Source organism: Centruroides vittatus, unplaced genomic scaffold (genome assembly GCF_030686945.1).
Source record: "Centruroides vittatus isolate TY-2023 unplaced genomic scaffold, ASM3068694v2 contig_954, whole genome shotgun sequence".
NCBI classification, from domain to species: domain Eukaryota; kingdom Metazoa; phylum Arthropoda; class Arachnida; order Scorpiones; family Buthidae; genus Centruroides; species Centruroides vittatus.
The window spans coordinates 358913-372665 of record NW_027122633.1 but is presented as its reverse complement, the minus strand read 5'-3'; the positions used below and the strand labels follow the sequence as shown (position 1 = coordinate 372665).

The 13753-nt window shown below is 27.4% G+C and overlaps 1 protein-coding gene across 1 annotated transcript in view; it reads left to right on the top strand.

Moving 5' to 3' along the window:
• Window positions 1-13753, top strand: part of LOC136985136 (uncharacterized) — an 86121-nt gene that overhangs the window by 46500 nt on the left and 25868 nt on the right. The window contains exon 3 of the mRNA XM_067282336.1: window positions 5917-6225. Coding sequence (XP_067138437.1) covers window positions 5917-6225 — 309 coding nt within the window. The remainder of the gene's footprint in view (window positions 1-5916; window positions 6226-13753) is intronic.

The following is a 13753-nucleotide window of genomic DNA, read 5'->3' as shown; positions in this document are numbered from 1 at the left end:
GTACACGACAGATAAAGAACGTAGTGTACGGTACAAGGATAAAGGTTACGTTTTTAGATCTACAGTTTTGTTATAAAAGAAATAATTTTCGATGAAACTATTTCAGTTTAAACCGAATAGACACAAGCGAATTTAAAATTTATAAATAGGAACGTATCTACCCTATTTTTATTATTACGTTTCCACCTATAACCTTCAAGTGTTAACTAATCATTGGTTATATCAGGAATGGATTTTTATGGTCAAAGTGCATATGGATTTATCTTATAATATCCCGTATACATTATAGGAGAAAAATTTAATTTGAATTTTTACCCTGATAATATGATAATTTAAGCAATTAATAAATACATTTATTTTCATTATTAGTTGTAAAATTTATTTTTTAAACAGGGAATGAAATTAATTTTATTTTAATGTAAAAGCTTTTAAGCATAAGTAATAAGAGGGGAAAAAAACTCTCTTATCTCAAACTACTTTTCGTGATTTCACTTCGTTATTTTACACTCGAAGATAATTATTTTAATTTTTTAGAGTCAAATTCTCGGAAAAAACAAGCTAGCATAACGCGTTTAAAATTAGCGAAGTGGAAATTCCCGATAACTCATTATATACCGTTTTATACGGTCACTTAAACAAATGATGAAATATGCCCCAAAGAATATTTCTCAGAATGATATCTTAATTTAACAAATATTTTTGGAAGCAATATTTTCTACACAGATTGCTCGATACTTAGTATGGAAAGTAAATTATAAAATTCATCGTTGACAAGTTGATACTGAATGTCATACGTTGCGGGTATAAATATTAATTAGTGTTCTAATTCTATTTGGATTAATTTGATAAAAGAATTTTCAATTAATAATAGGTTAGTGTACCGTGTAATGGCGACGATTATAAGAAAAATAAAGTCTTCGATTATATTTAATAACTTTTAAGTCAAATCGCTTTTGGTTATCTACCATCTTTAATCAATTTTTTTAATATATATTTTTTAATACTCACGTAAAAATTCTAGCTCGTAAAATAAATTAATTTCCCGACCTCTTTCTTACAGAACATTAATATTATAACGCTATAAGTTTTGAATTTCAATTATAATAAACTGTTTTTTTTTTCTTAAAGCCAATTTACGAATTTGCTCCAATTTTCTTCTCTTACATAGTTGAGATGTAGGATACGTTACTGAGAATTTTTATAAATTGTAAGGAAAAGTTAACTTTGATATTTCAGAGTGATATCCACACTTATTGAATTGAATGAAGTGTGTATACAGTAAGATGGATGATTTTGGAAATAAAAAAAAGTACTTGAAAGAAAAGTGCAAAATCTGATAGTGTAAGATTTCTGTTCAGAATTTATTATACATTTTTTTATATTATTATTAAATCTAATAATAGAATGTAAAAAGATTTATAAAAAATATCGATTTTTTTTTCCAAAATTATAGTTAAAACGTTATTTTAAACTATAAAATTTTATACGTTTTATCGTATTAAAGTTTTTATACGGTATAAATTAGCAATATTCTTCCTTGTAAAAGATTAATTAATAACCGAACATAGAATTTAATTGAGATGCAATTTGAAAAAAATTTGTACACCTATAAATTCCCAATGTCGTCCGTCTGTCTGCATGTCTGTCGCTCCTTAATCTCGAGTATGGTGTTAGATAATTTAAAGTATGTTTATGAAAATCGAGGACATCCTCAATCATAAGCCTTAAACAGAATCAGTAGCGTAACCAGATAATGTATTTTTTTCCTGTAGATAATTGTAAAAAGATACATATACGTACAAGAATATGTTTCGGAAAGAAAAGATATTTTTATCTTTGGGTATTTATTAGAATACCGTTTTCAAATTGCCTATCTATATATATTTTCAATATCGTCCGTATGACTGTTCTACATCAATTTCGAGAACGTAGTTAGATAGATATAAATCGAGATTTCGTATGCGAAAAAGCTTAGAAAGAGGAGGTCCCGATTAACTGTATAAGAACATCCGGTCTAGATTCAAAATATACCGAGAACGGAGTTAGATGACCGGCATAACTCGACTTTTAACACGAGAAGTATAATGTACAGGGGCAATAAACCGCTGAAATCCAGACCAGATAGAAAGTGTAGGGGCCGGAAACCCCAATTAACTGTATTCGAATTTCCGTTCTTGACCGGAAGTCATTTGATTTTTTTTAAATTAAAAGATGATTAAAAGTTTCAACCAGGTATTGTGATGATGTCACGACAAATAACTGCTCGTTTATTTTTAATTCATGGTTAAGAAATATAAAGAAAGATTTCGATTCATATGCTCCTTTCGTTCAATAATGAACTGAAAATAACAAACTACAAGAACAAATAAATAATAAATGTATAAAATAATATTGGAAAATAAGCTTGTTAAAATGGAATTCCTCTTTTTTCCTTCTTGATTCTATATTATTAACCTTAATTGCATAAAAAATATTTCCATATATAACAATGAAATTAGAATCATTGATCAATAAACAGAAAAGTTTCAAATTTTAAACATATTTAAGAAATTTTATTTAGAAAAAAATTTTTTTAATTATTTAATTAAAAAGTCATATCTATTTACACCATAAATTACCATTAAATTTTCAAGAAATCTTAAAAAAAAAAAAAAATCCTGCTAAATTGTAAGAGAAATTTCAAAATTTGTATCTTGGAAAGAGAATATATTTTAAAAATATTCAGAAATTTTAAAATAAATTTATTTAAAAATAAATGTTTAATCCGAAACATTATTCAAACACTGAAGATGTATGGAAAATCAAAATCAGAGGATTTTTTTAAACAGTCGATCAATACCCAGTTTGAAAAGTGAATTTTTTAAAAGAGATACAGAATTAAGCGGACTCTATTATTTATTTTGTATAATAGTCTGGAAATACAAGAAATGAAATGGGAGAATAATGGAAAATTTCATCTGATTGACCGCCAGAAAAACTTCAATACAAAAGGACAGAATTTATTGATTGGAGAGTTTTTTTTTTTTTTTATTTATTTTTGACCTCGAGTAAGATAGATATTTTGGACCAAATTAGAACGTAGAAGAAAGCTATTGTTATCCGATTTTTCAGCAAAAAGTATAAGTTTCTGTCTTTGCAATGACAGGTATATGGTTTATAAAATAGTTTAGTTTTTAATGGTTGTTAAACAACTTCTCTTATGAACTGTCATCTTTATAGAAAAATAAACTTGTGTTACGAATTTTAAAATGCCTTCTTTGTGTGTTAAACTTTCGAAGAAAAATTCTCATTAAATTTCAATTTTCGACAGAAATTTTATTGATATTTTTAATCGATAGATTTAAAAATCCGATTTTTATTACATTTCATTCGTGTTTGGTTAACTAAAACATTTTTTTTGAAAGTTTAAAGAGTTTATATAAGCACCTCTTTATCTCCGGAAAGATTTAAAATATTTTAAATAAACAAAATTTTAAATTTATTAATAAATTCAGTAACTTATTCAGTTTTGATCATATTTTCAAAAATTAAATATTACCAAACTTGATTATATTAAGAAGAAATTTATTTAAATTTTATATACAACGCTTTATTAAATTTAATAGAATGCCAGTTATTTTAATTAGTTTGTAAAATAATAAAGATAAAAAAGTTATTTAATTTAAAATAAAATTTTTAAATATGTTTATATTTATATATTATTTTTCGTACATATTTTCTCGTTCGTAATGAGATATTTGGAAAAAGAAAAACACTTATCGGAAATGGTGCGTACTTAATATTAACGTATTTATATAATCAAAAATAAATAGAATTTAGTGTTTTTAAGATAAAAAAAAAGCAATTTTTTAAATATTTTTATTAGTTCAGTAAAAGTATATATATATATATATATTAAATATATTAAAAGGCATTAAAGTAACATTTTTGATTTAAGAGTGAAAATGGGGGAAGGGGAAGAAAGAAATGCAATTTTGTCCAAGTAATAATTTCGTTACGTTTTCTAGTTAAAAAGAGTTTTATTTATTTATGAAACGGACTCTATCATGAGTCAACAGAACAATTTTATATCCTTTGTCGTCGATAGGTAATTGCAGTGGAAATAGAATGACGCGATATTATCGTTCTTTCAGCTCTCACATGGAAGATCGGAAGCTACTCGTTTACATACAAATGTACATTGTACGAGATCGATAACCGGGTTGGGTTAGGCGCCGTTGTGCTTTCTACTGTTAAAGCTGTTTAACACTCGCTTGATAACTCATTCAATCTGCAATCTTTCATTTGCAGCAGCTACTACTACTACTACTACCATCGGCGCGGACTGGCCAAATTTCGATTAAGATGAGTTAGTAAATTTGCTGGAGATGACAAAGATTTTTACGCTTCTACTGTTTCCATTTTCTTTTCCTTTTTTTAATTATTTATTCGGATTTACAAAAAGGGAAAATTGGTTAATGGTTTCCCTTCGTTTTTTGATACTAAAGAAAGTAATGTGTTTGTAACTTTTTAAATTAGTTTCGTCTGTCGAAGGATTATGTCCAAATTTAATGCTTAAGTGATCGAAACCGTCGACAAGTTAGAAGTTTTTTTAATTCGTTTATGATACTAGATTTAATATCAACTAGTTAAAAAGTCTACGTCTGTTGTACACGTACTATATGCGTGTAATATCTTAACCATGTTCTGTTCTTTGACGAAGATATTACCCTGTTTTTCTTATATAATTACCTTTTTATTAAATTTTAATTACGGTGGTTTTAATTAATTCAAAACTAACTTTTTTCGGCTTTCTGTTTAATAAAATTCTAAAATTTACGTATGAATAATATGCATATCTATGTAGGCTTATATAAAATATTATAATTAATTTAAATAATGTTGTTAACAACAAATGTAAGAATTTAATGTAAATTTAAAAGCAGTTTTCATAAGTTATTCATATGTTGTAATGCAGAATACAATCACCATAAATGGCATTTAAAAGAAATGCCAGAGAGTTATATATAAATCATGAATTTTACATGAGTGTCTGTTATTTTACACATAATATATAGAACTTTTGTCTCTGTATATTTTCATTTTTGTATAATATAACACGTAAATGCTTTTCTAAAATTTACATTTACAATATATCTATCTTTATTAATACCTATGTAAAAGAATAACATAATTTATTTCAGTTTAAGCTATGCATATTTTCCAGTATCCAATTTTTCTTTCTTAATAATTTTATGTAAAATATTATAGAATAAAATCTTAATTTATAATACACGAATATATAAAGCTTAATAGAGTGATCAGCATATTTATAAATAAGTATAGTTGAATAGTTTTAAATAAATGATAAAATTTCTTATATGTATATATATATATATATATATATATATATAATTAATTTATCGTAAAAGTTTTAATTATTTTACCGGGTATAATTAGCAAACAAAGCAGTTAATTAATTTACTAACTTTTGGATTAATTTCAATAATATGTATATTTAAGAGGTGCAAATTAATGTAAATTTATCCATTTTAATGACCAAAGTAGCATTTTAGAGATTAAACTTTAGCCTTTTATATTAATCAAAGTTAAAATTTGTAGAGATATTCTTGCAAAAGAAAAAAGTTTTTAAACTAGTAGAAACTGCGTTGATCTTCCATTTACCATGACACAAAGAAGAGAAGAAGGGGGGGAAAAACGGTCCAAATTACCAAAGAGAAAGAAGTCGGAGATCGAAAGACATCAATCTTAGCAATCGATGTGTCTTACCCACACGCAGATTTACCACACCGGAAGCAAAATGTCCGAATGAATACCAATTACCAAAGCTCTTTGTAACCGGCCGTGCCTTTTGCACTCGATGTAATTAGCTATCTTAATGATACGTAAAATAAACCGTTTCGTTTTCTCTTCTAGTTCCTGCCGCTACCTTCGACGTTAATTATATCGAAACCGGAAAGGATCTCAACTTAACGTGTGAAGCTCAAGGTCTATATCCTCGCCCCAATCTTCGACTTTATCTATTGTCGTCGGGGGAGACTATGAGGCAACAGTTAGAAGCCAAGAAGACAGTGGAGAAACAGTCTCACGGCGTATATAACATCCAACTTCATCGGATGATACCATCGCTGGGACTACAAAAGTCTGAAGGATCGGTCTTCGAATGCCAACTTGAAATTCAGGGGTCCACCTATACCAGCACAAAGAGAATCGCTTATTATCCAGGTGAGTGAAGTCTCAATTCGGCTCATCTTTCCTGTATAAATATTTCGTATCAGTAACCTTTTTTTGGGTAAAATTAATAAAAATAATTAATAAATAATTCCATAATTAACTAATAGCACTCTGTTCAGCAAATATTTATCCATTTTATAGTGAATAGTCTTATTCTTATTCAGTATTAGCGTATACAGAAATGTAATATGTTACTGTAAACATTTTAAGACGATGTTTAAATTCTACTTTAATTTATAAACTTTATTTCAGTAAAATAAATAAGTCACATATTAAAGTAATAACTCGAATTTATTACAGACCGAGCCTTATATTTACAAATATAAAATAATAATAATCATATATTTACATAAATTAAATAGAAAAATTATTTACAAAAGCTGCTATTTGGCTATTTATAACTAATTAAATTTATTTTAATTAAGAATTATAACTTTATTTTAATTATTTTAATATATCTTAATGTAATTTATTTAAATTATTTTGTTTAATTTGAATGAATATTAAATTCTTTTTTCATTATCCTGAAAAATATTAATAACCTTATTATCTCTATTTTATTTTATTTACTTAGCTGTTAATTTTAATTAAAATAAACTTCTCTAAAAATTTTCAAAAGATAATTTTTTAAAATATTTTTTATTTTACTTGAATTATTGTATAAAGTAAATTTTTTTTAAATTAAACAATAGAAATCTATAGAAAGAAATTGATTAAAATTTTTTGTATGAAGTACCTTTTCTTAACTTAAATAATTTGAAAATATTACATAAATTTTTAGAAAAATAGGATTTGGCTACACTCTATCGAATCAAAATAGAAAAAAGATTTTAAAAAATCTTGCAAAATTAGAAGAAAAAAGCAGTGATCCCATTAAAAGGCTAAAGTGATAAATAATAAATCAGACGAGCAGACACGCATATTTGCTATATGCTTCCATTTGTAGCGTAGTCGGTAAACAAATTTTACAAGAGTAAAGATATTGCAAGAAGTTTCTTGCTCAATCTGCTTGGCAAACTATTTAATTCGATCAGGAGTGAGAGTTCCTACATCTACGACTAGGAACTTACTCACCTATGGCATTTTAACAGTAAGAAGCCATCCAATTTTCCAGCATTCCACGTCTGTGTATTAAGGCTGACTATTTCAGTAAGATTACTTTATACTATCTAAGCTTCTAGCTTGAAATTTTCTACGTCTATATCGTAGTCAACGACGTGAAACAGTATTTTTTCTCTTTTCCGCTCGACCAGAACTCCCGAGTGACGAAGAGGGAGACAGAAGGAAAAAAGATCGGTTTATGGCTTTGGAGAACTGCCTATATTGTATGGAATGGTGTCGTAATGGCCACTCTGGGGTCTGGGCTCTTTTTTAAAGCTGGTTTATCATCCCTACGGACACACAATTATTGCTTCTAGACTGATCAGAAATAACTGATATCTAGCCTAGATATAAAAGGATATTTCACACTGCTTCTAAGAGAGAAATATCGCCGGGATTGATGTGGCAACGGTATAGTAGAATCTCCTCTTTCCTCCTCCATTCCCACCAAAGAAGTAGCCCGCTCCACCGATATCTATTCGATTCGGAAATAATCGTTAATGATTATCTTCCTCCATCCCAGTTGACCAACTGTCTAAAATATCTAAGCTACTTAAAAGCTTCTAGGAAACACGAACTCCAGTTTTCAGTATTTGATTAATGCCGTATTAAATTTCATTAAGAACACGTCTGTGTAATAAAATGAAAATAGTTTTAAATTTATTGACTGGCATAGATTAACACATCTGTCCTACGTCACGATAATATCTCCGCTGCAAGTTAGCTTTACACGTTTATGACACGACACGAGTTTCTACACGAATGTCACGTAAAGCTGTTAGTTGATAATTGTTTATAGTTTCATTTTATAATGGTTTAACAGCAAATATTTTCACTTATTCCATTATCGTTATTATAAAATTATAGTGATTTTCTTCTCAGGCCGCGTGTCTTTTCTCGTTTTAATATTTAATCAATCGTGTTAAATTGCAGCTACACAGTTTATTTACCCTAAAATATCACAGAAAAAACATATGTAATAACTCGTTCACAGTTCAAAAATTTTACTGTTCTTAACTTTTTATTGTATATAAAATAATAATTGCTAATATTTTAATATAATTCAAAATAAAAAAACGTTATTTAACATGTTAAAAAATTAATCTGGTTCAGAGTCTAGTGGTATATTGTATAGAGAAATCTGTAAAAGAATATCAAAACAGAAAAATTGAGTTATAAATTAAAGAAAAGTGCGAATTCGACCATTGTATTTTAAGAAGTATACTAAAGAATTTTCACTCTTATTTTAGTAGTTATGGAGTTGGACATCAAAAATGCATTAGAATTATAACGGATACAAATAGGAAAAAAGAAAATAGAGAGAAAGGATCATCTTCAATGAGAAAATATTAGTTAGCAGGGCAAACATAGTCTAATCTACGAAATTCTTCAGAGATTACTTGTCTCGGTAAAAGGATTTTCTTGTCATATCTTATCGTCGGAATGATATCAAAGGAATTTTTTGTTTCATGCATGATTGATAAAGATTAAAAATCAGTATAGCATTTTTTCTATTTTATCCCTTTTTTTCTGGGAATTAGTTGTTTAATGGATGTCCCATTTTTCTTCATTGGGCAAAAATCGAAGCTTTCTTTCCTTTAGGAAATGGAAGAGGAAATAAAACTGTACATTGTATATTTATAAACGTCTGACTAATAGACTTGTCTCTTAAAGTTATTTGACTTGTAAAACGAAGACTTTTACAGCATTTTACCTTATGAAAGGTGACTTTTCACTTTTGATAAATTTTGCTACCGTCTAAAATATTCATAAAGATGTCCACAATGAAATAAACGAAATTTATTTACATCGATAGTAAGTTTTTTAAATATATATTATTATTATTATTCTATCTACAAACCACGAGACATTACTCGAGAAATACAAATTAATCAGATCTATAAATAATGAATTAAATTATTTAAAATATACGATTATATGGCAAAGAATAAAATAATAACAAGAACACAAAGTAAAGAAAAAGTAAAGTTAAAAGAAAAAATTTTTCTTTCGCTAGACTTGAGATTCAATTTATCGATTTAAACGGAATCAGCAAATAATTTTTGCTAGAATTACTATGATTATTTTCATTTGAAACCTTAACACTTTATATAATTTTTACTGTTGAACTAACAGAATATTTAGTAATGGGATTAAAATATTCCATTTAATTGCCTTTTTTACTTTTTAAAAGCTGTAGATTGAATATAATCTCATTAAAACTATTTATATTGTAAAATTTAAATCAGTTATTTCATTAAAATAAACTATTAAATTCTATTTTTTGTACAGTACATACGCTAATTAAAAATTTTATATTTGTTTATCTTTTTTAATTAAAAGTTATAGATTAAATTTTTTTAAAGCTTTTAAAACAATTTTAATTAAAGTGTATTTTACAGAATGATATTTTCTTTATGGATCATTTTAGTTATGTAAATATTTAATACAACAAACATCTGTAAGTGTATTGACATCAGAAGTAGAATTTCACAAATTAGATTTTCGGATAGCAAACAACAGAAACCACATCTTGATTTCTGTCAATGGAGGTTAAGTTGAAGCAATGGTAACAGAAACTTCCTCTTTGATTTTACTTCGGCCATGTGGTAAGTGTCATTCAAGCGCTTCTACGTCTTACCATCTGACGTACAAATCTGGCTCAACACTAATTTCTTGGAGAAAGAACCATATATATATTGCATTCAGTGAGATTAAACTAAGCAATATTACCTCCAGAGACTAAGTTAATTGACTTTAGCATTACGTTCTTACATAATTTACAATTTTGTTGACAGGAGCCAGATGTTTTAAGTATGCAAAATAAGTCTTTTCTATTGACAGAATTTAGCGATTTATCAATCGAACACAGACAAAGTAAATAACCTGAATATATATAGAAGCTTAGAGCATTACAGGATCCAACATGGCAACGATTTAATAGAGATAAGAAAGGTGGATTTGAAGTAACGTACTAGAAGATTTACACAGTAGAGTGGATAAAGACTAAGAATAGATTCGCAACTATTCAATAGAGAATACAGATATCAGACAAAGTAACTATTTTTTTTAGTATTTTATTGCTTTTTTTACAAAGATTTTATGGCTTATTTATCCTATTTGAAGTTTTACTTATCAGAAAGAGTTTAAGATAAAGTTTTTTCTTTTAAACTTGAGCATTAATTTGTATTCATTATTTAATCAATTCGAATTTATCTCAATATAGACTAAAGAATTTAATTAATTTATTGAATTATTTGGCAAAGTAAAGTTTTTCCTTTACTGCAACACGTATCGAAACTTCCAAACTACATTTAGAAAATAAATAGCTAACATTACTACTATTTTAGTATTTTCTGTATTATGTTTCTATATCGATAACCTCGAAAGCTATATAATGTCCCATCATAATGCTTAAAGTACTACTATAACAGTCGAAATGGTAACAGATGTTGCAACAAATATATATCTGAACTTATCTTAAGCTTATTAAGATAATTGAATCGATTCTAAATATTCGAAAATTAACTTATATGTATAATTAACTTGCAATCCTTACATGTCGCTTTAAATTAAATTTATTTAAATTTATTAATGAAATTTTGCTATATATTCGCTAATACTAACGAGATTAAAATTAAAATCGGTAACGAATGAAAGAGGAAATATCACATTTCTTAGTATTTTAATTTTATTAAACTTTATTTACTGCAGTTCTTCTTATGTGATTAATTTAATTGGATTTCTAACGTTGTATGATTAATAAATAATAAATTTATTCGGTTTCAAAACATATTGTAAGTTAATCTCATTTTACTTAGAATATTGTTCTCACTAAGGGATCGAATGGGTAAAACCAACTGACCACTTGTTGGTCGTGGGTCTCGCCCGATAAACGAGGTAGTCACGTGCAGTTTTGTGGGTTTTCTTCACGTGCCTAACACCTAAAGAGAGGCCAGTATCTCGTGTGGCACCTCTTTGGCGGATCGTTCATGTGTTGTATTGTCGTCTCTCGTAAACCAATCTTTATAATATTAATTAAGTTTTATTACTTTTTAAAAAATGTTTTTATATAAATATCAATAAAAATTAATTAGAAAACTTATTTTTTTAAATAAATAAATTTATAATTATTTAATTGAATTAATATATATTAATTCAATTAAAAAAGAATTTAAATTTCACCACTAAATATGTACTCATGACGCAAAACAAGTAGGCTTGTAAAGGATTATAAAATTTGAGTTTTAATTGCAAATTAATTCGTTGAAAATTAATTTTTTTGAGAGAAATGTCAGCGGAGAAGAGAACAAAATGAAATTTTAAAAGACAACAACTAGTTCATATATAATGAGAAAATTAGATATTTTATCTTCGCAAAAAGTGCAAATGTATAGATTAGTACATTATTTTGTAAAGAAACTATTAAAATAATTGGCCGAATTATACTTTATCATTCTGTAGTCCCATTAGCAATAAATAATTAAACATAATGTAAAGGAAACATTGTACGTTTTTAATAAAATTGAATATCGAAAGAGATAAAGTAGCAAAGTAAATGAATAATTTGTACGTCGTTTCCGTAGTTTAATGTAGAATAATAAATATTAAATTATTAACAATGTTAAATGAATTCATTTTAAATGTTTCATGTTGTGCAGAAGAAAGGCAGCACCCGAATACGTCATAAATAATAATGGCGAGAGGAATCTGTGAATAGTTTGAAATATTCATGTATTGCATGGAACCCCTATGCTCTGGGAATCAGACGAAACAAATAAATATGTCGCCCGTAGAGATAAGAATTGTCAAAACATATAGCAATTAAAATATTGGATAATATGAGTAGGAGGGCATTGCCTCATAAAAAAGCATCTTTCAACGAAATGAATTTAAATAACATATGAGACAGTCGAAATTAATGGTTTTATAATGTAGCAACACGTTAAATGACTTCCCTCTTTTATTTAAGATATTGCTTTTTTGCCCTTTAAACATTCTCAAATTCTCCTGAATAAATTTTTGAACATATTTTGTGTTAAATTTGATTTCAGGACAATGAATTAATATTTAACAAAATGTTTAAAAGCAAAATAAATTATTTCAAGTGTTCTAATGGATTTTTTATTGTTTTAATTATTTAATAGGATTTAGCAAAATCTTTATAAATATTCATTTATATAATTGTGTAAATAAAACAAATGTATATTTATAATTCGTCACTCATTTTACTTGTTAGGCTGCGCTCAGACAAGCTTTTCTTGCGTTACGTTACGTTATAACGCCTTCTTTAATTGGACGGACGTAACGTAACGTAACGCAAGAAGAGCCTTTCTGAACGTAGTTTTGAGGACTTCGAATAATTTATAATTTATAATTTAAACAGTTTCATGATAGTTCACCAAAGTATAGATCAAAATCTGATTGCTACGGAATCTAATCCCTATTTATTGTTGTTAGATTCTAAAAATGTTTCGTGTTTTTATCGTTTATACATTGTAGAATTTCCACGAAGAACACGAGTAAAAAAATCTATAATAGACATTAGTTTAATGGACAAGTTCGATACAAGTTATTGCCCAGTTGGCAACCCAACAACCGTCTAAACTGTTGCTGTATTGAACGAAATGAGAAAAATGTATACAGACTACATCTATTATATCTCACCTACTTCAAATATCTTGTTTTTTTTTCAATTTCTGTCAGATATATCACTGTTACGATAAAAGAAGTTTCAAAAAGATGTTCGATTCTTATTCTATAAACGGGTTTTTTTTTGTTTTTCTTTACTATTTCATCTTCAAGAACGGCGCGGAATGTTCAATGTTAAATTCATATAAATCGCAAGTGACAAATCGAAGTAACATATCAAACTCTTTTCGAAGAATTCGATACTCGTCCTTTCTCCATTTTAACTCTTAAGAAGTTGGCCATTGCAGTTTCGAAACAATAGATTTACTCGGAGTTGCCGTCCGCTTGATTGATTGAAGAGGGGGGAAGTAAAAAGTTGGAAGTAGAAGCAAGTCTTCCATCAATCGTTCGAGCGTAAGAATTGTAGATAGTTTGATATTAACTAACGAGATTAGTAGAATTATTGTCATTGCAGTGATTTTTGTATAAAAAACTAATGGAATGGTCAAATTGGCACTTGGTATGTATTTTACAGTGGCATTGATTTCGAGATAAATAGGTTGGCATTAATCACATCATCTTACGGTTCGAAATTTTCCTTTATTTTAACGCAGAACATGAAACACATCGTGCGTTAAGCATTACAATATCCTGACAGAGAAATTCCATTAAGAAGCCAGATATTTATAGCCATTCCAAATATCTGTGAGTAATTCCTAAGTATATTAGCCCTTTCCTCTCTTGCTCCGACGCTCGATAGACCATGCTGAAAATTTTGCAATTATAC